Below are 23,917 nucleotides of genomic sequence, written 5' to 3'. Positions count from 1 at the left end.
GTCTGTTTCTCTATCATGTCTTTGTCTCCTTGAAGGAGCTGGACACTTTATTGTTGCGTCACTATAGTTGCGAGTCAATTATACTCCGATAGTTTTCATTATAACAATTCAGCCTGAATTCCTCCGAATCTCGCAACTTCTTCTGTAGCTTTCGTAAAATAGTCATCGCCCTCCATTGTCATGATCAACACTTCAACTGGAACCCGGAGCGCTCCATCTCCACTCGGAGCACTTCACCTCCGAGGATCGGATCGGAACTTCTCCGAGCTATCCCACGCGACTTACATAGAACTTGATAAAAATTGACAAGGCTACCTTCTCAATTTGCTCGCACTTGAAATACTATAAAATCTTGTGGTTCTATCTCATTTGGAATGAATTTTCGTCCTCGGATTCCAAGCCAAGTCTGCACCTTCGGCCATCCCGTCCGCCTATTTCGCCCCCACATTCAGCTATCAACACCTGCATCTACATTCCACTCCACATCGAAAAATATACAGCGTCACCACCAAGCTGAGGCTAGAAGGCTCTATTCGAAAATGGCCCCGACGAAGACCGTTGTGGCGGTACTTTACCAGGCTCTCCCACCGCCAATGTATGGTGGCGTGAGCAAGCCACCCAAGCCCGGTGGTAAGACAAGCGCGAGACGAATGTAAAGGCATAGTACTAGGCGCACTAATAATTTATACTCAGGGTACCGCGATTCCGGGGCTGATGTTGCATATACATTATCCCGCTCGGGGACCAACGTGCTTACCCCAGTGGAGGAGCCGGATCCTGCCAATCAGGACCATTGGTGCTTCCCTGATACTCAGGAAGGCATCCTGACTGCATTGAACAAAGGTGCTACACACCTTTGGGCTAACACAGTACTTTTTGGTGAGCATCCGTTGCAAAATTCAGCACTTTTGACGCCGTATGAGGCGGAGGTTAGGGTTATAGGGCAGCCGCCGCTGTGTGCGGATCAATTTGATGATAAGTCTTTTGTAAATGATTGTCTGCGTCGGCATGGTGGATTGACACTACCGAAATCGTGGACAATTGATGATCCCAGGACTCTGAATGGTGATAAAAAGGCTGTGCAAAAGACATTGGATACTGTCTTGGCTTCTGTTAAAGAGAGCGACTGTCCGATTGTTGCGAAGCCGGTGCGCGGTCGAGGTAGCCATGGCGTGAAGATCTGTCGCAATTCAGTCGAATTGTCTGAGCACATTGCCAATCTCTTTGATGAATCGCCTCGGGTGCTAGTGGAGGAATATTTGAACGGTGAAGAGGGCACCATCACTATAATGCCTCCATGTCAAGGAGATGTTCCAGAACAGGAACCTTCAGATCGGTTCACCCGACACTGGGCTCTGCCGCCAGTGACTCGCTTCAACCATGTGGACGGAATCGCCCCTTATAGCGGAAAGGTAGCAGTGACTTTGAATTCGCGCGCTGTGGCAGCCGAGGAGGTAGATGCAGATCCGGCATATGGTGCTATTATGAGAGAATGCGAGACTGTAGCTGGCCTGCTACAGACGAGAGCCCCTCTGCGGATAGACATTCGGCGATTCGGGCCAAAGTCGCGATTCGCGTTGTTTGATATTAATATGAAACCGGTATGTATGGCTCTTTACGACGAAGAAAGGTCTGCTGTCGGTGAGACTAATGTTGGTGTTTGTAGAATATCACCGGACCAGGTCGCCCAGGACGGGATGACCAGACAAGCCTGATGGGTCTTGCCGCTGATAGCATGGGATGGGACTATGCTACATTTCTGAAGTATGTGCTAGCATCAGCGCCGAAATTAGGCGAGTTGCGCAACTATGACAGCCCATTACTCAGAGAATCATGGATTGTCCATCCTCGATGTTATCCTGGCCATGAAACAGTTCTATCCCATAGAAGCAAGATGCAAGAAGCAAAGATGCTCTAAAGGGTTTGACGGAATGCACGGTAGATCATATAATTTCTTTTTCTCCACCTAATGCAGGGACATGGTTCGTATACCGAAAATAGAAAGAGCCTCTCCTCTATCACTTCATCACAAGCAAACAATTCTACAGTTCTACCAATATTTGACCCATGCCACTCTCGAGGTGACCCTGTAACAAAGATTCTTTCATGAAAAGAAAGATAAGAAATGACTTCATTACCAGGCTCCGACTAATTGCTATCTTGATAGGTGCGTCACAAAGAGTGAACTGCACCTCGGACTTCGACCCCCAAAGAGGAAGCTCCAGAACTATGAAAGGGCCGATCTAAACGAAATGTCTCAAAGCAAAAGACCTTAAATCAGAATCAGACAACAAGAAAACACCGGAAAACTCCACAATGACACCCAATAAGATAACCTCCACTCCACCACCCGCTCACGCACTCTGCCACTTCGCGATATCCGCCACCGAGATATCCAAATTTTCAGCTGTCAGCCGTTGCAGCTTTGCCACCGTGGTGGGAGCTAGAGATTTCAAAACATCAGCAAGCGTCCAGAAACGGCAATCAGAGGGGTAACCATTCCAAGTCCCTGGAAAGGGACCCAATACCATGCCGTAGCCATCTCGGTGATCCAGCGCTTCGGTAAAGAGGAGTGGGGGCGCTCTGGACAAAAGCCGGAGGTGATATCGAATTGATAGGATAGGGTGAAAGGGAAGGAAAAAGAGAAAGACCCACTTGGCCTTTGGGCCGCCGGCGCAGCGGCGTGCACATGGATAACTCCCGAATCAACGCATTCTTTGGTCATAACGCCGTTGACGGAGGATGTACTGAGCATGACGCGGATGCGGTATTTGCCTGGTCGCGAAATGGTGAGTCCGGCGAATTTGGCGTAGCCGCTCATTGAGGGCTCGGTGCGGCTCCGCACCATTGCGGTGAGACTGCCGCCGAGTCCAGTGGCAGCGCTCGTGCCGGCTTCATCGCGCAGACTGGCGCTGGCGACTAGTTGTACCGTGTGAGAGGGTGTTCCAATGGGTCGTACGGCGACTATGACGGGGACAGTGAATGGGAGACCGGGGCAGACTGCCGCTGGCGGGGTAGTTTCGAATGTCAAGCTGAACTCACGAGGAGCAGCCATTGTTGATGAGATTTGACGGGTTTAAATGTTGCTTGGGTAGTATGAAGTATATAATCTCCAAGGTTCAAAGGAACTGCTCTGCACCAATCGGGGGACAATGAAGGAGGAGGATCAGGAGAGTATAAATGGAGTGGATCCGACGATAAAGTTTGGGAGGGTGGTAGGACCGTTTATAACAAAGACCGAGGTTGATCAAAGGGGCAAAAGGTATGAGATAGAGTTTAGAATTATAAGATATGAGGTTTGGAAGAATGATACTTGATGGAAAGGCTCCTTGATATAGGTGCCTCATGGGGTCTTCATATACCTTCCCGGCAGCAACCGAGACCCATTCACTGCCAAACATATTACGGCCTCATTGTTCCTGATTAGGCCTTGGTAAACGATGGAGCTAGTAGATGTCGCCACCGGCCAAAGTACGGCGCGGAGTGATGAGCGCATCAACGGAAATCGGTGACCGTCTTTCCGCAATTTAGCCAAGGCAGCCGTAATGCTGTGCGCATCACAAATTGGAGATCAGAAACCCTTAGTAGATTGACAAAAAGTCAAACTGAAGGGGGAAAAAATCAAAAGTCAAAAAAACAGAATCCAATGAAAGAACATAACTGGAATCATCGATAGAAAGTCAAAAAAAAAAAGAAACGGAAAGATCATCGGGCCGGTTGAGTGGAGTGTCGGTATCTACGAGAGATCCTTGCAGCAACACGTTCCAGGTAAATAGGACAAGGAAAGGAGGGTTGAGGAAAAGGAAAATTGAATTTCCTGGTCTTTGCCGTGGTTTGATCGACGGGTACGTAATGGACCAAGGGAAGGGGGTAGTCAAAGCAGGTACTAGATCTGAGATATCCAGATACGCAGGGAAGATCTGATGCTAGCGTGTGGATCGACTAGGGAGCCACAGGCACTGGACAATTTCAGGCCCTAGGGCCTAAAGGGAGTTCCACCTGGCAGCTGTGCGTTTGATTTGATTTTTGCACGCCCATCTACCGATTCTCCCGGGGCCAGCTTGACGAAGAATCGAATCAGACAGGCGCCTTGGCATGCGCGATCGACGTTCATGTGCAGAGACAAACCGGTGGAGGTACAGGATTGAGAGACTCCTCGAGGCCTGGAATTATTTTTTTCGACTTGTCAATAGTTTCGTGCACGGATAGTTTGACCATCTCCACCATACGCTCGACATTTTGACCCCGCCTGCTGTGAGTGTGATAGGAGTTTCTGGTCCAGTTTTTGATATCGAATTGAATCGAATTGAAGATATTCAGAATTTGTTTGGCGGTTCTGGTTTGGGTGTCAACTGTCTGGGCCGTCGCAGCTGTCACCGTCACTTTTTCGGTCACATCAAAAAGATGTGGCGTCGACACTAGCATGCAGTCACCTCAACTGGGTCATGCCTTACGATCAAAGACAGCAATGGTCTGTGCCCAAAAGCCGCTGGTTCCGGGAAACCCTAAACAGCGCATGACTGTGACGACCATTGGAATCCATGCGATTGATCAAGGGAGGACAAGCTGGGAGGTTAGACCGCAAGATGCCAAGATCTTGTTACAGGGGGTAGCCGATCCCCCAGAGGTAAAGCCACACCCCAACGTTGACCTGTGGCGCATGACGGCTGGTGGCCCAGGCTTCTTTGGTAAGTATGTCGTCAATCCCATCGGCCACTCCGAAGCATATCTGAAGCGTAGCGCTCTGGAGTGCGCTTCCATTTTTTTTCTTCACAATTGTCCTAGATAATTGTTGTACTGCAAAGACTCGAGCAATGGTGCTGCCTAGGGAAATGGCTAAAAAAAGGAGGCGATAGTTCTATCGATCACCAGCCACAACCTTGCTATCCAGTTACCACGGGTCATCAGCCTCACCTCTAGTCCCTCTTGGTTCGAGACTGCGAGGCCCTCTGCGGTACCTCCGCCAGGGAAGACTCCACAATACCACAAGGGAGAAGATCATCGGCACCATGTGTGAGCTAGATGTGAGCAGGGGTTTGAGAAATCTGAGAAGCGGCTCCACGAGGGACGAAGCTTCCACCAACATACGCCGCTGGCCTGCACCTGAGACTTTTCGCCCTAACAGTGCTAGGGTCGACGATCATTTCGTCGATCTGGCACGGACCAGTCAATAGTTCGCATCATTTGGGTTCCCCGCCCACTGCAGCGGTAACTCCCGGACGCGGTGATAGGTGTCTTTGTGAAACGCCATTCTGTCTGGATTTCCTGGTAATGCAGAGATAGGAGAAAACCTGGTCACACAATGGATGCATCGTGCTACCCGATTTGGAGTTGATGGAGTTGTTTGCAGACTGCAGCCCGTGAGATATGAGCGCGGTGCCTGAGGGGATCAGAGAGAGCGCATCCAAGGATCGTGCAGTCACGTATGCAGCGGAATCTAAATCCGCGATGAGATGAATCATGCTCATACGAGGAATCTTTGCAAGGGCAATCCTGCGGATACCTTCAAGATCCAAACAACCGCTACCAATAAGAGCGGAACCCAGCCAAACACAGGACACATCAGGGACGTTTCCCGTCCACCAGCATGAAGCCAAAAGACCCAAGAAACCCCAACAAAAAGCAAAGAAACGAATTAAACCAACCTTGTTTTCTTAGTGGGTCATGCAATGTGGATCGAAGTAGGAAAATGGTTCAAGACCCAAATTGGGACCAAGCCAATAGTCGCACCGCCACATCCTCAGCCGCAGTGGCTAGACCGTGGCTAAAGGCAAGGAGTGGCTGGAGCGGTGTGGCGGTGGACCATAAGGTTACCCAATTAGGAAGGCCTCATAACGACCCAAACAACCCAGCCAATCCTCGCAGAGCTCGATTCCCCGATCGTCCCTCGATCTGATACTATTTCAAATCCTGCTTATAGTTCTGTCCTTTTCTACCGGGTGAACACGAGTCATCCCTTTACCAAAAGGGCGGGATACAGCAACCCATCCTTTGGGTCCTTCCATGTGACAATTGATAGACCCCTGGAACGGCTGAAACACAATCCGGCTTCTTAATACCTGTTTGAGAAACTAGGAATATGCTTGTAATTGATCTGACATGTCACTTGAACTGAATCTCGTCGATGACATCGTCGAGAATGTGATCACGGAATGCATGGGGGAGCAGAAATGGAACTTGTGAAAGTAAGTGAGGCAATCGTGTCACATTCTTGCCTGAAATAATCTCAATGAATCCAGGAGAGAGAAGACAATGATCTAGATTTGAAATAAGTTTGATCAACGCTAATAAGCAGATAGAGTACAGAGAGCGGACATTCATCTATAGATTAACAGAAACGATGCATAAACATGGCATCGTCAGTGCCACAGTTTAAACACCGAGTAGTAACAGTAGATAAGAGCAGCCTTCAGTGGGTATTTGGCACGTTGTAGAAGGCTCTTATTATAGAAGGTCATTTACGCAAAACAACCTGTTCAATGACGGATCGAAGCAGGCCGCTGAAAAAAAACATGGTCCTCAGATCATTCGTCAAAGTTGCGGTCTCTTTAGCCCGGATAAAGAGGTCTTTCTCGAATGATTTGATCTCGTTTGATAAAGCATCTTTGGGAGCTGGCGAGTTGGCTCCCTTGATAATTGCACGAGACAACATCATGGCGTCTTGCATTCCCAGGTTCACTCCCTGACCAGCAAAAGGTGTCATGACATGTGCCGCATCGCCAATCAAAGTTACACCGGGGCGATTCTCCCACGTCCAGCCGACAGGGAGCATATAAAGTGGACGGAATTCTGCATTCTGACTATGTCGAATGAATTGCAGCAGTTCAGGCGCCCAGCCCTCAAACTCATCCAGGATGACCTTTTTAATGGCCTCAATGTTCTGGGTATTCAATGAAAGATTCTCAGCCCAATCATGAGGTTGTGTAATATAGACACCAACTTCGATGCTACCATCTCCTAGATACTGTGGCATGATAGCTCGGCTAGCGGTGTAGGAGAACAGAGATCTACAGTTTGTGAGCTTATAGCACTCGGGTGCTGTCTCTTTCGCATTGGGGATCTCGAATGAGATACTGAAAATTCTAGAATAATTTGGCGTTTGATCCGATACAAGCTTGCGGGTCTTGCTCCAGGCACCTTCTGCACCCACAATAAAGTCGAATCCAGTCTCGATACCTTGATCAAAAATCAAATTGTGATCTTCGTCAATGGTACGTAAATGATAGCCCTATCGGATCTTGCTGGGAGGAACAGAATTCAGAAGCATTTCTCGGAGAGAGATGTGATCAATCTCTGGTGTTCTATGAGAAGAGTTCTCGTCTGACCCTGACAATTCGACATATTTGGTGAGGTCCTTGTCGCAAATGATCAACGCCTCTCTGTCAAACCGGGCTCGCTTCAGAAATTCATCGTATAGATTGGCCTCTTCCAGGGCCGCGAGGCCTGTCGTTGGGTGTAGATCGAGAGTGCCACCTTGCCTACGTGCATCTCGAGATTTTTCAGATTCGAAGACAACGAAGTCGACGTTAGGTTTGTTTAGAAGAAGCCGAGCGAGTGTGAGGCCTACGGGGCTGCGTCGATAATCGCGACTCGGATTGGAGACATGAATAATTGTACATAATTGTACAGTGAAATGGATTATGATTATAAGATACAGAAAGACGTTCGGAGGATCAGCTTTTTATAAGCCTTCAGGATCATAGATTACGTTTGGGTTTTACACAGTCTGGTTGCAAGGCTGGAAGTCTGATCAGACATGGAGCGCGAAATCAAATATAGAAAGGAGAGTGACCGTAAATCTATGGATAGTGATTACGATTAGTATACTCTGCGCGGTTCTCTGGCTTGACAGCGCGAACTCCATACCCCTCCGATGACACGCCACTAGATCTCTTTTCGGAATGCTTGATGTAGGAACATGGCGGAGCCCTGCCATGATTTGCTTACTGACCAATGAGAACAGCCCGGTGAGTGTCTAGGAACCAATTGTATAAGACTGAGGCCCGCAAATTACCGTATCAGGCCAGGCTGCCATGCCGTTGTCATATCCCCAAGAAATCGGCCCCGATCACCGAGTCCGAGCACCTTCACTAATCTGGTAATAACCGCGACTGCAAAAAGTTTCACGAGAATCTGGCAGCCTGTCTCGTAATAGACATGCTTCTCGGGATTGCTAATTTCGGAAACGCTGTCGAAAGTTCGAAGGAATCTTGGAAGTCATGACTTGCTCTTCAGCGTCTGCCTCGTTTTTAGTGCACAATTGAGCCGTATGATGAACAACATGTTGAAAACGCGACGTGTCATATCATCACTGGAATTCTCTTTATAACATTCAGATACTTGTGTTAAGACTCGAGTTCAGTATCCGTTTATTGCCCTGGAGTAGGGTCATAATGTGTGAAAACGAGAATTTGTTAGAGCTGGATGCGGTGGAAGGCGACTTCCTCACTGGAGCGCCGACCTACAACTTTGCTTCTTCAAGCTTCAAACTACACCAACTTATTCGACATTCTCTTGAATAAAGTGGCGAGATTTTGCATCTTTATCACTTTCCGAAGGGGTTCACTCTTTCCGAGCAGATGGCTCCATTGAACACTCGACAGTACCACTCATTTTCGCCATCTACGCCAGGCCATGGTAAAGAAATACCAGGCAGGCCAGTCCCGGTGAATACCTTCATCGACCCTACAGTCTTTATCGAGCTGTTTGTAGGAACAGTGGGAATCTTTATACTTTCCGTTCTGTTCTGGAAGGTTGGCAAGTTTTTTGGGTCATTGACCAGGCACAGAGTGTTGTGTGACGGCAAGTTGACGACGACTCGGTATGCCAGAACCTGGTATGGCTGGGTCACTACGGAGACACACGAGAGAAACAAGGCATTCATTCGAAGGAAATTCAGGTACATTCGCGAGTGGCTGGCCTGGGAGTCACCCAAACGTGATTACCAGTGGATGTGGTGGGATCCTGGCCTGGAAGCAATGGAAGAACGCCGGGCCAAGCGAAATCGACTGAAGCTGGTACCGGAATTCCTGAAGAGCTATGAGGAGATGCCCGCTGTGCACGTTCCATATCCGCGATCCTCTATAGAGTGTCATGGCGCATTGGTGACCAGTCAGCAATCCGAGTCTTCTGAATCAATTGGAAATGCGCCCGAAATCATTGATATCGCCGAGCCATTGTCGCGAATCAGCCTCAACGAGCACCGCTTTGAAAACAGCACGGCTTCTTCAATCTCGCTGGAAATGTTTACACCACCCTCACGGGCACACACCCGATCTTCCGACGACCGGGCTGAAGGTAGCCTGCGAGTGGATGGAAGGATGGTCAGGCATTTGTTGACCCTGCCGACCAATGTTCACCCTTTGCCGCTCTCCATCAACAGCCGACGTGGTCCTCAGAAAAGGGCTTCATGGGCAGAGGAACATTCCCCGCGGATGCGACGTCTCTCAAATCTATCATTTGTACAAAACAGCTCCCATGTCGCAGAGCTCAGCTCCGAATCCAGTGTGCACCAAAATCCCCAAAGATCCCTGGAAGCACCGAGACCTGCTTTTCGCAGTGGAAGCATTCCGCGAAAGTATCGAGCGTGGTCAGCACAGATGCAGGTGAAAGCGACAGGAATAGCACAGCCGCATCTTCGGGATTCCTCTGGACCGCCAGGAACGCCCCTCACGGTTCTTCTGGCCAGTTACTTATCGGAGCAAAGCGCGTGCGATATACCTCAACAGGCGTTGAAAGAGGACCCTGTGGTTGCAAACCCACCTTTTGCGAAGAATTCCTTGACCTCCAGCCATGATGCCAATCCAGGGAAAAGACGCAAGCTTGCAACGTCTGTCGATATGGATACGGAGCTTGCCAGGTTCAACACCGCGCCAGCCATATTTAGGCCACCTAAGAAGCCGACAATGTTGGCTGCACACACTCCAAACAAGCTAAGGCACTCGTGGCAAGATGCGGATACACCGGATCTTCATAGACCCAAACTCCAAGCAACTTGGGGTCAATCTGGGATGGCCAGAGCTAGAGTCGAAGCCCGAAATAGATATGCAACACTGCCGAACTGCATGGATGGTGGCGTGGATGGGTATGTCAAAGACGAACAAATGTCAATCGCGAAGCTGAGCGACTGGGAGGTGCGACTGATGGACCAATTGAAACGCAAACTGGGGTGGGTATACAACGAGATGACACCTGGGCAAAAGCCATACCACTTTGCATTACTTGCCAACCATTGGCTCAACAGAGAGACCTGGCTAGTGATTGATCCCATCTCGAGAGTGTCAATTGATCATCGACGGCAATGGGGAGATCCACGATTCAGTCCTTCTGACAACGAGAATGATCGTTATCCGAGGCTCAAGTACCCACCCACTACACGGAAACGAGCACAGATACCGCGAATCGATTCATGGCGGGCTGCAGTCAACCAGCAGAGGAGAGTGTCTGGGATTCGAAACGCCATTCGGACAGTCGAATTATATGAAGACTCTGCAGAGGAGCCCCCAGATGGGAAAATTGACCCGGCGTGCTGGATCTTCCCCAAGCCGCCCCAGGGGTTTGAGATGTCCACAGCACAGAAGAATGCGTGGTATGAAGGAGGCGCTGGGTGGCAGGAAAAGCTCGAAGACTGGCAGCAAGTCCGCCGGGGATATCGTCTGCAGAAGTTTGTCCATGAGGGCCGTGCCAATCGAGACCGGGTCAAAGAGGTCTCATCGAAGGTTCAGAAATGCTGCCGTACAGTGTCGGTCAAGCTGCTTCCCAAAGAGACTGGACAGCCCCAGGCTGCGTCTTAGTGTCGCCTTGCGGCTTGCCAACGCACCACGCTCATTTATCTCTTCATGATCGGATTATATCCGGTATATCGATCACTCCCGATTTTATATCCTTACGTACCACGGTCTTGTCTATCCTTGCTGTCCTATTGTTAAAATACCCTTGAGCCTAAAGCATTGAATATAAGTCCTTGAAACCAAATTGATTGTGTCACAGTGTCTAACGCTGGGTAATGGAACAATGTAAGCCAAAAGCATTCTCTTCCGAGCGCCTGCGGCGGTGTTTTCTCAATTGCCAAAAACTCCGGGAATCCTTCCTATGTTGTTGTGTATGCCTAGACTAGCCACCGGATCGAAGGGGTGGCGTAAAGTCGAAGCTCAAGAGTATAATACAAATGCCGATTGACAAGCTGACGAGGGTATATATCGGCGAGTCGTAGAGGGGTGGTGCAACGATGGAGAGTTTAGAAACCAGGCGGGTTCACACGCTGGCTCACACGAGTCCACTTGGGGAGCTCTGTAAAGAGGGAGAAAAAAAATCATTAGCATAATCTTCCAAGTGACGCGCAGAATTTTTCCAAGGCATTGACATACTGTGAATACCCTTCCGGTAGGTCTTCTCCTTCTTGTCGAAGATGGTGTACTTGTCCTTGGGGAGCATCTCCTCCTCACGGGGCATCTCGGCGTACCACCGCTCAACGGCCTTTGTGCTCTGGCCTTGTCGGGCAAGAGCTGCACTGAGGGTATCAACGACTTGATCCACGGCGCGCAGACGCTTGCGCTGCCGGGCCTTCTGGGGCGAGGAGAGACGCCAAGGGACCTTCCTGTGAGCCGGAAAGGGAAATTGTTAGCTCTGTATACTCATAGTGCAATTTCCTTGACTTGTGCAAATAGCATCCTTACCAGAGAAGACCCGAGAGCAGGGGCGATGTGGGCTTGAACATGGCTGCGGCTTGCAGAGAGAAGACGACGGCGTGGCGGGCAAAATCGTGCTTGAAGTCGGGAATGCAATTGGTCCGTGCGCCCGGTCCCTTTTTGTTGTATACACTTTTGTTGGGCAAAGTGGATGGAAGACCAGCAACAGAACAAGAAGATATCAGGGGAATTGAACGATATATCTCTCTGTAGAGGAGTTTTGAGGGCCTAGTGTAGAGTTAAGTTGGTAAATCATAAGAAGTAAAGGAATTGGACGATCGTTGGAACAGTATTTACCCCGGGTTCAGTCACATGATCCCGAGAGAATAAATGTGTTCGCCGAGCAGTCGCCGTGTTTTCCCTACACAATCATTCCTGTTCTTAGCCAAAGGGGAGACTTTATATTCCCAGGCCACTCGCTGCGTGTCCGAGAGTCAACTCTCGTCTATGGAGGTTTCATAGATTCCACTCTTTCCCAACACTATGGACTCCGGCGCAACAACGGCAGATTGCCCGTCTCTCCCATGGCGGGCCATGTCCAACATCACTATGTGGGGGGTGGCCGGGCTGTGTCGCGGATTCTTGTCGGCATTGAGTAGTGCGGAGGTTCATGGTGGTGAGGCCTTCACGGCTTTGCTGGACTCCAGGCAGGACCCGTCGCAAAGGACAAAGGGTTTGATTACAGGTATGTCGGCCAGGGATTCTGTACTTGGGATTGAGACTTGGTTGCTGATTGATTTCTCTCAACATAGTCTCGAACCACATCAGCGTGTAAGTTCCCCGAAAGGATCTCGAGAAACGAGCTCGCATTGCAAACAACCATCGGAACTGACGTTTTGCCGCGGAAACCAGGATGGACGATCCGTTAGTCTGGGGAATACTTCCCACGCGATTTTGGAACAAGCGATGGTCATTCGGCAGTCATGATATCTGCTTTCAGGGCAGGTGGGTTATTGTGGGGGAAGTTGGTGTTGGTATAATATTGGGATCGCTTTACTGATACAGTTTATGCGTCCAGGCCGCTCTCTCTCTTCTTTGCCTTGGGACAGGTCCTCCCGACACACCGTCTGGCGCATTCCCAGTTCGGCGGTCTAGGCCAACCTGCGATCACACAGGCGATTCGACTATTGTCCAAGGGCCCCTTCCCGGTCGACCATCACCGTGCCCCGGCCGAGCTCCAGTATTTTAGCCGTCACAACGTTTGCATCGATCCATTCTCCGACCTCTCTATCGCATATACCACTCATGGCGATGATGCGCATATGGCTCCTTCCGCGTTCTCATGCAACTCACACTCGTGGGTTCACATCTTTCCCGAGGGCAAGATCCACCAGGCACCACGTAAGACCATGCGCTACTTCAAGTGGGGCATTGCGCGACTCATTCTCGAGGCGAACGAGTGCCCGGACGTGGTCCCTATGTGGATCGAGGGCTTTGACGATATCATGCACGAGAGTCGAGAGTTCCCTCGATTCCTCCCTCGTCCTGGCAAGAAGGTCAGCGTCACATTCGGATCCAAGGTGGACTCCGAGGTGGTCTTTGGGGAGATGCGAAACCGCTGGCAGAAGCTGAGGGCCAAGGTCGAGAAGAAGGATGCTGAATCCCGAGATCTGCCTTTTGGCGTCTTGAGTGACGAACTGCTGAACAACAAAGAGGCAGTGGAGCTGCGCAAAGAAGTCACCATGAAGATCAGGAATCTTGTTCTTGATGTACGACGGTCCCGAGGCCTTCCCGAGGAAGACCCGAAGGAAGGTCTCGTCGAGACGTGGCTTGAGGAAGGCCCTCAGCGAGAGGGCCATATGAAGGACGATTCTTGGGTTCGGGATATCTGAGCCCGATTGTACAATTATTATGTGTAAATAGCGTGTATAGATTTCATGATAGAGCTACAACATTGTGTTGTGCATTGACACTTTGGTACATTTTCGCCCCATCCCTCAGCTGCAATAAGGAAACCATATCATAATATTCTACCTTGTGGAACCAAGTCGCCTTGCATTGGGATATGGCGGCAAATAACATTCGATGAGATGTTGCTATACTTGCCTTGTCATAGACTGGCCCCCAATGGTTAGACGTCATAGTCTGCGATGGGTCAGGGGCGATAAGCGATAAGATCCGTACATCAGTTCCGCGGGGAGCTGCAGCCTCGCGTTTGCTTCCTCCACCCACGGCGTCAACGACTCATCGCTCATGCCCAAAAAACAGAAGAAGTCTTTTGTTTTCAAACCAACAAATACTCCGCATCATTCTCTCACTTCCAGACCCCGTCAGAATGATCGACCTGCAGGTTCCACAACATCTGACTCGCCTTCAGTCAACGATCTGATCAGCCATCTTCGTCGCACACAAGCACGAATTTCCTCCGAGCACGACACTCCGACCTCTTCACGATCTCTTCACTCCCAAGGATCCGTTCATCCATCTCTCAGAAATCTCCTGGAGCTCCCAGACACCCCGCCACCTCGGCCTCGCTTTGGTGCTCGCCGTACCGTCATCGGCGGGCGCCCAGTCCGATTAACCCCGGGGCCTCCGCCCCCAAACAGCTGGCTGTCGGGGTACAGAGAAGGATCCCCCGAAGAAGTCGCGCTGGCGACTACCGGACATGACAAAACTATTATATATCGTCTAGACAGACTACCGGGGGCAGAGTTGCCACCCAAGTCTAGTCTACTTCATGCAGCTCTCAAGGCCATGGCCTTGAAATGGGCCTGGCATTTGGATTACGATGGACCATTCCTGGCTCATTTCCCTCCTCATATCAAAGAGATCCTGCTCAGCTATGTCGCCGTCTATGCGGTTCGTGCGAGAACTCAGCCACTCAAAGGACGGATGAGAGGCCTGAAACCACTGTTTCTCACCGAGGCTGATAACACTGAAAACGCTGGGGATGGAGACGAAGCTGACGTGGAGAAGGTTGCAAATCTTGATACAAATACCCGCCGGTTGGACCTGGCGTGGGCATTGGGCTACTGGATGACATTCAAACAACTCTCGAGCGAGCTGTTCATCCCCGCAAAGTCAGCACCTGCAGTCTCCCAAACTGTGCCCGAGGAGGGTCTCCCTGCCTCGTGGGATGAACAAATCGATGGCGATTCTGCGGAGGAGGTCACTCCATCTGCTGCTACGATTGGTTCCATTCCAAAACCCATCAGCCAAAATGTTCGCTTCACCAATCTCCGCTACCTCTCCCTCGCGCACCCAGTCCCCGGCGCTGCAAGCTGGAACTCCCTTCTCCACCTTCTTTCCCGTCTTTCAACCATCACACATTTGTCTCTGGCCCATTGGCCCGCTCCCACGCGAACCCCTCATGCCGCTCCTCCGCGTATGCGCCCACCGAATCACCATGGCCCCACGTTCGTCCACGGCGGTACAGATGCGTACTCCGGAATGGAAAACAACTGGGCAGAAGCAGCAGGAATCCTTCGACAGCTCTCTCGTTATACCTACTGCCTGAAATGGCTGGATCTCGAAGGCTGCTCTGAATGGATTCCCGCGCTGACATGGACGGGCACTGACCCAGATGGCCTACCCTGCCGCCCGGGCACATCAGGCCCAGAATGGAACGGGTCTTGGAGAAATGTTGAATGGATTGGCCTAGGTCCGGGCTTCGAGTACCCAGCAGACAAGGACTTTCTCCGACCTATCGAAAGACATATCTCAGCAATTCAAGGCCTGCCCGCTCAGTCGTACTTCTCGCCTTCGTCGCTGGCCGGTTCTATTCATGCGCCGGTCAATGCTTTCCAAAATCTCTCTATGCAGGACCCGGTGGATCTCAATGATCCTCCACGAACTCCTCCTCCCACAGAGCTACCATGGAATGTGGAGGAGGAGCGCTGGGCGTATCGTCGTGATAAAGAGCGTCAGGCCTGGCACGATGCGGTTAGTAAGGCGAGAGAGATGTGCGTTGAAATTCGGGCTATCAGGAAGACCGGGCGTGGAAAATGGATCGAGGCGTTTACCGGAGGAGAGAAAGAGTCTTGGGAAAGCCACTCCAAGCAAAGGCGTTCATGATACATGTTTCGAAAGCTCTGGGTGTTCAACTGATAGATGTACATATACTTTGTTTAGTAGAGATACAACTCGAGTCTGCGGAGACTCCTAACAAAACATCTTGGAATAAGATAAGAATGATCGCAAAATGTAATTTTTTCCAGTCCAACTGTACAATGGTATCATAGCATATGTCTAGTCACTCCTCCATATCTATTTCACTTTCGGCCCCGATTAAACGTCTTCAAAGGATCCACCTTCCCAACCTTCTTGCCCTTCCCACGAGCGCGATTACGGTCACGAGCCTTCCGAATGCGATTCTCGCTCGTCTTTGTGAAACCGACATATCCCACGTCCATCTTCGAGATACCCTTACGTCCCTTGGCAGGCATCAGATAATCAGGAACGTGCTTCAAATGCGGCTGCACACGGGCAGCACGCAACTCTCCGTCGTGGCGCAGTTGGCGCAGCTCGTCGGGGTTCTCCTCGAAATGGCGCTTGAGCTTCTCACTCTTGATCAGCTCTTGACGGATCTCACGGGCACGAGCTTCTTGCACGGCAAGACGGGTGACAGCGCGCAGGGCGTCGGTCATACGGTAGCGGAAGGCGTCGACTTGCGCCATCTCGAAGTGGTAAGGCTTGACCTCGTTTCCAACCTTGGCTTGACGCTTGATGATTTTCGAAACAACGGTTTCGTCGTTCCTAGCGGTGGGGGTTGACGTGGGCTTGTGCTTGCCGTATTGGTCGGCGGGAATGACGAACGAGAGTGCCATGCCGGCCTTGCCAGCGCGTCCAGTACGTCCGATGCGGTGAGTGTAGGATTTTGAGGTGGTGGGGAGGTCGAAGTTGAGAACGCAGGCAACGTTTTGGAAGTCGATACCGCGCGAGATACCGTAGTCCTTTTCTTTGTTGGACATCTTGCGCTTCTTAGACTTTTGCTTGCTGCTTGATTCCTCCATTTCTTCCTCGTCCTCACTGCTACCAATTTCTTCCTTCTTTTCAGCATTCTCTTCGACGTCCTGCGACTTCTTGGCAGGCTTGGGTGTGCCCATAATCTCTTGGTCGTCTGCCGCGATGATAATGTCGTAAACCCCCTTGTTGAATTCTTCGACAACGTGTAGTCGGGAGTTGATGGGCAACTCTGAGTTGAGAACACAGCTCTTGATGCCGAACTGTTCCAGGAAAAGCTTCACACGGTAGCAACGGTCCACGTCACCCACGAAAATGATAACCTTGCCCTTGACCAGCTGTAGCTTGAAGATGACATATGTAAGGAGGAACTTCTCATCTTCCGCGCATCTGCAAATGATATGTTAGAATGCGTGCATAGCCAGAGACTTGATAATCACCAATTACATACCTGACCACAAACTGGCTGACTTCAGCACCCTTCTCTTCCCGATCCTCCAACTTCAGAATCACTGGGCTGCGACAGAAGAGGCTCTTGAGAGTATCAACCTCCGAGGTCAGGGTAGCACTCATAAGGAATGTCTGCACACCACGGGGGATGGCCTTGGACAGAGCGTTGATATCCTCGTCGTATCCATATGAAAGGACCAAGTCGGCCTCGTCGATCACCAGGTGAGTAAGCTTCTCGAGCGACAGAGCGGAGTTGTTGACATTGGCCAGGACTCGAGTAGGCGTGGAAACAATCAGATCGGGGAAATCGGCAAGCATAGTCTGCTGCACGGCGTCGGAGAACTTCTGGGTGAGGTTGACGGATCGGACATCCTTTCCGCAAAAGGCAGTGAAAGAGGTGATAACTTTTTGAACCTGCTCCGCAAGCTCGCGAGTGGGGACGAGAATGAGACCGGTGGTGGCTTTCAAGGAGGGATCGGCCTGTTTTTGAGGGATATATTAGCAATCGTTCTACCTGACTGGCGTAACATCCGATAAGACTGACAGATTTCCGTTGGAGAATGGCTTGCAGGACTGGGAGGATATAGGCAGCGGTCTTTCCGGAGCCAGTTTTGGCGCGGGCTATTTATGTTAGTATGGACTTTAAAAGAGATACGTTCAGGTCTGTGGCTTACCCAGAATATCCTTTCCTTCAAGTGCCAGCGGAATCGCCTTAGCCTGGATGAGAGTCGGCTTGCTGAAGTTTTCTTTGATGAGAGCCTGGCGCAAACGCGGATCGAGGTTCAAGGCTTCGAAATCAAACTCCTGCTCATCCTTGCCCGCAGGCTCGGGAGAGGGAACATCATTTGCATCCAACTTGCGCTTCATTTTTGCTGTGCTGTATTATTGTATAATTCCCCAACTTGAAGACGAAAAGATCAATTTGGGAAATTTCCTCGGGCGGTGAGATTTTTGCAGGCGGTGAGTGAATTGCAGGTGGATCACTGATGCTGACATCATCACGTCTTTGCCCGATGTGGAAAATTCAAAACAACAGTCAAGATAACTTCAAAAAAGAAGTGCTTTAATTTGACTTGTATTACTCCGTGGCACTGGGGCCTACCTGGTTTTTAAGTCTGATATCTTCTTTCTCTAAAAATGACCACCCATCCGCCTGCGGTGCTTGGCTTTCTTTTCTAGATACAGATTCTTCCACTCCTGGTTATGGGGTATGAGTCCCCAAAAGTTGAGATGACTATCTTCCTCTGCTGTCAGGTCCAACCAGGCATACAGATCTTGACGACGCTCTGGAATCTTGATCGAAACCTCCGGCTTCGAGCTGGATGATTCAATGTCGGTCGGGTTTCTTCGGCCTCGTCTCAAGACTCCTCTCAGCTCGTCTGTTTCCTGCACACTGGGGAGTTTGCGCTCGTTTTGGCTGTCACTCCAGTCAGTGTAAGACGCTGGGTAAGAAGATAAGGTAGCCTTCAATCTTGAGCTAACCCAACAGCTATATCCCAGGTCTTCGTCTATGCCATGTCCAAGTTTGCTTCGGAGGAGTGACCAGAGTCTTGAATCCTCACAGCCCACCTTATGAGCCGTCAGGACGGTAGCAACAAGTATGATGACGACCGAGCAGATTTGAGTGTAGAGACCTGCCATGCCAATGCTAATAACATGTACCGCGAATGCAACCCAGCCAGTCCATTGACATGCTGTGTAGAGAACAGAATTTGGAACTTGGGGGCTGGCTGTAAAGGCTTGCTTGACCAGATATCTGGGCGCAGCAATAGTCACAGCTTTTGAGTCCTCGGTAATGACAATCACTTTGGCAATCGCAAATGGATCCTTGGGTTCCACTGGCAATTTTGCGTCCTCACTGATTATCCCTTTCTGACGCAGTTCGTGGTGGCGTGCCAGCGCTGTCTCATAGATTTCGAGTTTTTGCGCATAATTGTATCTTTGAGCCTCGTCTTGGGCTTGCTTGATATTCTCATCGATACCAGCCTGACTTTGTGCAACCTGGAAGTATCTGACAATCACCGAAACGATCATGGCCATGACATTTGCAAACCCCCACCAATCAGCCGCTAATACAGTGAGCGCAATGAGTACTCCATAAGAGGGAACGCTGATAAGAAGTAGGCCGATGAGGAACGACCTCCATCTAGGAGGTCGTTTACCAACTTCCCATTTGACCACGCTGCGGGCTCGATATAGCTCTTGTCCTTGAAGCCATCTGGAGAACCAACCAGCAAGTTCGGTGGTCATTATCCCCTCGGAGATGTTGTACAGTGTAAAGCCGGGCTTCTTTTCGGTGAATCGATTCCCTGCCACAACAAACGCTCCTAACAAGGGTAAAAAATCAAAGTAGAGGCTCGGGACGAGTCTCCCTATGCTGCGATCCATCTCCTCCGCTCCGAGGAGCGTAACGAGGCCCAGGGCATCGATGTGAAGACCCGTACCCTCAGCCCAGGAAGCGAGTTTTGCATGCCAAGGGTACATGTGTAGCCGTTTGAGGTTTATGGTCAGGTAGGTTGGGATCGAGGTTGAGAGTAAGTGATCTTATTCATCCAGACAGGAATCTCCATCCTGAGATCCTAGCACCCAATTATTTCAATGTCAATAGCAGGCAACTCGAAGCCCCAGACCGCACACGCCTCGTGGGATAGCGCCTCAAACGGTGCTAAGAGATGACTGCAGAATGCATGGACGCTCGTTGGGTAGACGGCTGGTGAGGCGGGCCCTGGCGCAAAAGTCAGCACGACTTGGCGCTTTGTAGCTTAAAAAGGGAAAAGCAAAGGAGGAAGTTGGTTCTACCTGCAGTGGGTCCCATAAGTCCCCGGCACAATTCCCGAATCATCCTTTTGAGTCACGATAGATCAAGAGATGATATTTGATCCACTGTGAATCACTTAATATACGATAGGCATTGTAAAGGCATCTTTAGAACGAGGAAATTGAAAGCGTTTCTGGTTAGGCACTTTCTCTCTCCCGATTGAAATTTGGATTTGTAAACTGTCACTTATGTGGGTAACACGGGCCGTCAAGGACTGTAGCCCCACGGATGATCCATTGTCCTGGGAAGATTAGGGTCTTCCGACAAACTGACAAACTGCAAGATGGTCACACTATTTTAATTGGGGCTAAAATTTTTCGTTGTAGATGCAGCTGGCCGTCCGAGGGTCCAAACGTTGCTTTTATCGGCCCATGGTCAGTTGATACAAGGTTGGAGGGCACCATCGGACAAGCCTTGTATCAAGTGGCCCTCCTACACATCATGAAGCCTTTCGCTTTTGGGTACTGCCCAGGTTTGGTCCCCTCGGGTCTAGCCGTTATCACGTCTACGTGGCGCTGGCCCGACCGTCGAGGGGACCGAGAGCCCACTGAGAGCATTTGCCAGAATCATCAGTTCAGCCTATCATCGCCTAAAAGGAATACGAGAGGCTTATTTGGCTAATATATTGGGGCTGAAAGCGGCCCATAATTGGCTGTTAGAGTTTGGCCCCCACGCCCCTTCCATATGCCGAATAACAAACTGCTGGTGCTCACTGTTCAGGGTCGACGTGTTGCGGCTCTCATGCATGCTGTCAGAAGTTCTGAGAGCCAGTTGTCGTAATCTTCAGCAATGCTGCTTGATGTTCTGCGTGTCCTGGCGGACGAAGACAAATGATAAGACGGGAAAAGTAGTCGAATGAGCAAACCGTGATGCTAGTTTTAGTGAATTTGCTGACTCCAGTTATGAATTTCCCGATTACTGATCAAGTACAGTAATTTGATGGCTGCAGAGATCGTTGATCCCATACTCAGCTCAGAGAGATTACGGCTGACGCCACGCCCCTCTTATTTCCCAAGGACTATGCTGTTTAGGTCAAGGTGGGCCAAACAAATAGTGCCCAAACTCCCCTTCCAAACTTACCTAGCTTGAACTGTACAAATTTCTATCATTCCACAGCAAAAAACCTGGCGAGTCTCTTGTCGAGGGAGCTTCTATTTCTCCCAGCGACGCTGTCGCAACCGTCAAGATGGGTGCGTCTATGTCTTCGCACCGTGACGAACAACAACGCCAGATCAAAAAGGCTGAAAAACACCTGAAGAACCAATACGATGGTAAATGGCATTGGTCCGTTGAGGGCAGAGCCCATCGGCCCTCTATCAGTGCACGCAAATTAGAGGATCGTATGCTAGAGCTGCAGGACTCTAAGCAAGTATACCGAAAGCGACGCTATCTAAATCCCTGGCGGGGCAACGAACACGAGAAATTCCCCGATGTGGACGCTTATTACAGCACGAATAAAGAGTACCCCCGTCGACTGGTTGTACAAGCGGCCTCGAATGCATTGGACGACACAGGCCCTCGTCACTGGAGCCGCCGAAAGATCAAAGGACATGTGCCGCTTATCATCGCACTTGCGGAACTCTGCTTGAACCCGTTGGGACTCGAACAGTATGAGAGTGGCTATGATGACGAGGACGACGCTGACAGACACGGGAGACAACGCAAAGAGGATCCATTGTCTATCCTTCAGCGCATCGTTCATGTGATAGCAGCAACTCTCTGCACCTTGGGACTTGCTTGGATCATTCAGCTGTTGCTCTCTATTCAAGTTGTCACCGCTCCTTGGAGTGATGATGGCACCGCCGAGCCTTACGATGAGTATGAGAACGTGCAATGGTATTGGCCCAAACACGCTGTCAATGTACTCGACCAGTCACCCGAAAATACGAAACCACAATCGCAGCTCACCAAGCTTACCATTCCTCGACGCTTGGTGGTGAGAGACCCCGTAACCAAGCAGTGGATCGTCAAAGAGACCACCGAGCTCCGCGATCCGAAAACGGGAATGCTACAGTCCTACATATTTCTCAGTTTCTCCCGAGCAAATTACCTTGGCAAGAAAGACCACGAGCTACGACCGTTTTTCTATCGCATCGCAGAAGCTATGCTGAAGCATGAGAACAGAGATAAACACCCGGATGAACCCCTCGTGGAGGCGTTCTGGGTTGACCTGGATTGTGTATCACCCGACGATGTGAACGACAAGACTGAAGAGGCAAAGGCAGAATCTAAACGTACGAAGGATGTTCATTCGATTTGTGATGCAGTTCGTTGCGCAAAGCGAGTCTATGTCGTCCTACCTAGCGACGACCCTGAGCAGAAGAGGATATGGGGACAGCGCATCTGGACGTTACCAGAGGTCCTTCTTGCAGCTGGCAAAATTCGATATTGCTTTTCGAACCCTGATACAGTTGAAAACAATGACCAAGATCTCCCACACTTTGATGTTACCTTGACGGATATGTACGACAGCTTCTGGCCTGGGCCAACGTCTCGTTTCCACTCAAGCCATGAGGAACAGTACGGTGAATCGCGTGAAGATGTGATCGGCCATCTCGTCAATCATTACACCAACACCACCAAGCTCAGCGAATTGCAATTGTTCACTTGTGCTGTTCAAGCCATGGCTCAATTGTCTACGGGTAAAGACGTACAAGGCTACACGACAGCAGATATGGCTTATGCCGCCATGGGACTCCTGGCCTACCGCATCAGCCCCAATCCTACGGATAGCCCTTTCCAGGCTATTGCACGACTGTCCCTTGTGAATGATAGTGACAACCTACTTGAGCGTCTTGTCTGTCTGTGGCCATCTCATCTCCCTCAAAGCGAGCTTGAACAGCTAGCTCAGAGCAACAACAGTGTGGCCGAAAGCGAGACAATTCTGAGGAACATTGCCGATCGCGACCAATACTCGGTCCATCTCTGGGATATAGAACCCACCTGCAGTGTCGTTGGTATCGGCGACGATCAGCACACGCCCACGGTTATTCTGGATCGATGCCGTGGTATTCCCATCCGGTGGAAGGATTTCCCTAGGGTCAAATATGTCAAAGATCTGAACGGGTTCCGCGCGACAATCTCGCAAAAGGCCGTCTATGCTGGTGCTTGGTTCCTGCTTACCGGCTTCGGTCTATTTTCGTCGGCCATATCGCTCGAGTTCTCCCTCCTCAATAACCAGACTTCCATCGACATATCCATGTATCTGCTCGGTGTTGCCTTGTTCGTTGGGTGCGCTTGGATCATTTCCTGGTTCAGTCCGTGGGCAGTACGACAGCTTTGCAACAGCGGTGCAACGGGTGTATCCTGCCATCTGGTAGGATTCGAAGGCACCATGTCTTTGAGAGATATTGAGAAGATCATCTATGGAAACTTCAATCACCGCCTGACCTATGCACCTTCGTCGACGATTTTCGCCAAGAATCTACGCAACAAAAAGACTCGGGAGGGAATGGAACCTCAAGATCCAGGCTGGTGGCAGCAGGAAGCCAAGAATCTGAACGTTCCCGAGGGCCATCGTCTTTTCACGATCGTGGATACAGGAAACATGACTGTCTCAGTTATAGCTGCAGAGCGACCACCCGTGGTTGCGCTCATCTGCGGTCGGGAGGGTGGCATGGTTCGCGCTCTCCTATGCAGTTGGCGGTTCGAGCAGAATTGCCTCTACCGCGAGTGTGTCATGCGAATGCGCAGCTCTGTGGAGTATCTGGCGACCCCGAATGACTGGCTGAAGGTTAGCCTGGCCAGCCAAGGAGATGTCAGCCGTGCCAGAGTGGAACATCTTCGACAGGAATTGGAAAGACAGGCAACCCCCGCTCCTCCTACCCCTCCTCCCAAGGACCAACCTACGAAGGTGTCTGTGGCGACTCTTGAACCTCATATCTACACTCAAGCTCTGGAGTCGTCGCAGACACAAGCTCCCGTTAATGGGAAGACCACTCCCTAGTGATTTGTTTTGAATATTTTCTTAGTGGAGGATGATTAATACTGCTCTGATACCCCCGAAGCTCGGATCGAATGAATACATGGGTGTTGTTGATTTCGACCTGTACCGATCACC

At 50.5% G+C, this 23,917-nt stretch overlaps 11 protein-coding genes across 11 annotated transcripts; 6 read left to right on the top strand and 5 right to left on the bottom strand.

Annotated features, from left to right (window-relative positions):
* The first annotated feature begins 344 nt into the window (after positions 1–344).
* Positions 345–2,028, top strand: N7473_002569 (glutathione synthetase ATP-binding domain-like protein). Its single transcript, XM_057148509.1, has 3 exons — positions 345–630; positions 694–1,601; positions 1,667–2,028. The coding sequence occupies exons 1-3, from the start codon at positions 375–377 to the stop codon at positions 1,916–1,918; spliced, it is 1,416 nt and encodes a 471-aa protein (XP_057012163.1). The 5' UTR covers positions 345–374; the 3' UTR covers positions 1,919–2,028.
* A 424-nt stretch (positions 2,029–2,452) lies between these two features.
* N7473_002568 (uncharacterized protein) lies at positions 2,453–3,055 on the bottom strand (the record flags this gene model as incomplete). The annotated part of the gene is made up of 1 exon (XM_057148508.1): positions 2,453–3,055. One exon carries the CDS (start codon positions 3,053–3,055, stop codon positions 2,453–2,455), a length of 603 nt encoding a protein of 200 aa, XP_057012162.1.
* Positions 3,056–4,468: 1,413 nt separating this feature from the next.
* On the top strand, positions 4,469–4,789 carry N7473_002567 (uncharacterized protein; the record flags this gene model as incomplete). Its single annotated transcript, XM_057148507.1, has 1 exon — positions 4,469–4,789. One exon carries the CDS (start codon positions 4,469–4,471, stop codon positions 4,787–4,789), a length of 321 nt encoding a protein of 106 aa, XP_057012161.1.
* Positions 4,790–6,454: 1,665 nt separating this feature from the next.
* N7473_002566 (FAD-dependent monooxygenase) lies at positions 6,455–7,341 on the bottom strand (the record flags this gene model as incomplete). Its single annotated transcript, XM_057148506.1, has 2 exons — positions 6,455–7,176; positions 7,326–7,341. The coding sequence occupies 2 exons, from the start codon at positions 7,339–7,341 to the stop codon at positions 6,455–6,457; spliced, it is 738 nt and encodes a 245-aa protein (XP_057012160.1).
* Positions 7,342–8,579: 1,238 nt separating this feature from the next.
* N7473_002565 (uncharacterized protein) lies at positions 8,580–10,793 on the top strand (the record flags this gene model as incomplete). Its single annotated transcript, XM_057148505.1, has 1 exon — positions 8,580–10,793. The coding sequence occupies one exon, from the start codon at positions 8,580–8,582 to the stop codon at positions 10,791–10,793; it is 2,214 nt and encodes a 737-aa protein (XP_057012159.1).
* Positions 10,794–10,961: 168 nt separating this feature from the next.
* Positions 10,962–11,749, bottom strand: N7473_002564 (mitochondrial 54S ribosomal protein mL60). The gene is made up of 3 exons (XM_057148504.1): positions 11,676–11,749; positions 11,367–11,596; positions 10,962–11,289 (listed from the first exon to the last, which is right to left on the bottom strand). The coding sequence occupies exons 1-3, from the start codon at positions 11,714–11,716 to the stop codon at positions 11,237–11,239; spliced, it is 324 nt and encodes a 107-aa protein (XP_057012158.1). The 5' UTR covers positions 11,717–11,749; the 3' UTR covers positions 10,962–11,236.
* Positions 11,750–12,061: 312 nt separating this feature from the next.
* On the top strand, positions 12,062–13,574 carry N7473_002563 (tafazzin). Its single transcript, XM_057148503.1, has 4 exons — positions 12,062–12,372; positions 12,440–12,458; positions 12,540–12,632; positions 12,706–13,574. The coding sequence occupies exons 1-4, from the start codon at positions 12,171–12,173 to the stop codon at positions 13,517–13,519; spliced, it is 1,128 nt and encodes a 375-aa protein (XP_057012157.1). The 5' UTR covers positions 12,062–12,170; the 3' UTR covers positions 13,520–13,574.
* Positions 13,575–13,880: 306 nt separating this feature from the next.
* N7473_002562 (uncharacterized protein) lies at positions 13,881–15,701 on the top strand (the record flags this gene model as incomplete). The annotated part of the gene is made up of 1 exon (XM_057148502.1): positions 13,881–15,701. One exon carries the CDS (start codon positions 13,881–13,883, stop codon positions 15,699–15,701), a length of 1,821 nt encoding a protein of 606 aa, XP_057012156.1.
* Positions 15,702–15,820: 119 nt separating this feature from the next.
* dbp9 (ATP-dependent DNA/RNA helicase) lies at positions 15,821–17,929 on the bottom strand. The gene is made up of 4 exons (XM_057148501.1): positions 17,714–17,929; positions 17,584–17,660; positions 17,041–17,519; positions 15,821–16,979 (listed from the first exon to the last, which is right to left on the bottom strand). Exons 1-4 carry the CDS (start codon positions 17,904–17,906, stop codon positions 15,899–15,901), a joined length of 1,830 nt encoding a protein of 609 aa, XP_057012155.1. The 5' UTR covers positions 17,907–17,929; the 3' UTR covers positions 15,821–15,898.
* A 241-nt stretch (positions 17,930–18,170) lies between these two features.
* On the bottom strand, positions 18,171–19,523 carry N7473_002560 (uncharacterized protein; the record flags this gene model as incomplete). The annotated part of the gene is made up of 1 exon (XM_057148500.1): positions 18,171–19,523. One exon carries the CDS (start codon positions 19,521–19,523, stop codon positions 18,171–18,173), a length of 1,353 nt encoding a protein of 450 aa, XP_057012154.1.
* Positions 19,524–21,043: 1,520 nt separating this feature from the next.
* N7473_002559 (uncharacterized protein) lies at positions 21,044–23,803 on the top strand (the record flags this gene model as incomplete). The annotated part of the gene is made up of 1 exon (XM_057148499.1): positions 21,044–23,803. The coding sequence occupies one exon, from the start codon at positions 21,044–21,046 to the stop codon at positions 23,801–23,803; it is 2,760 nt and encodes a 919-aa protein (XP_057012153.1).
* Positions 23,804–23,917: the final 114 nt, after the last annotated feature.

Source organism: Penicillium subrubescens, assembly GCF_028828155.1.
Source record: "Penicillium subrubescens strain IBT 31985 chromosome Unknown utg000002l_segment0_segment0, whole genome shotgun sequence".
Taxonomy (NCBI): domain Eukaryota; kingdom Fungi; phylum Ascomycota; class Eurotiomycetes; order Eurotiales; family Aspergillaceae; genus Penicillium; species Penicillium subrubescens.
The sequence above is the reverse complement of the archived record's forward strand: the minus strand, read 5'-3'. Positions and strand labels throughout refer to the sequence as shown.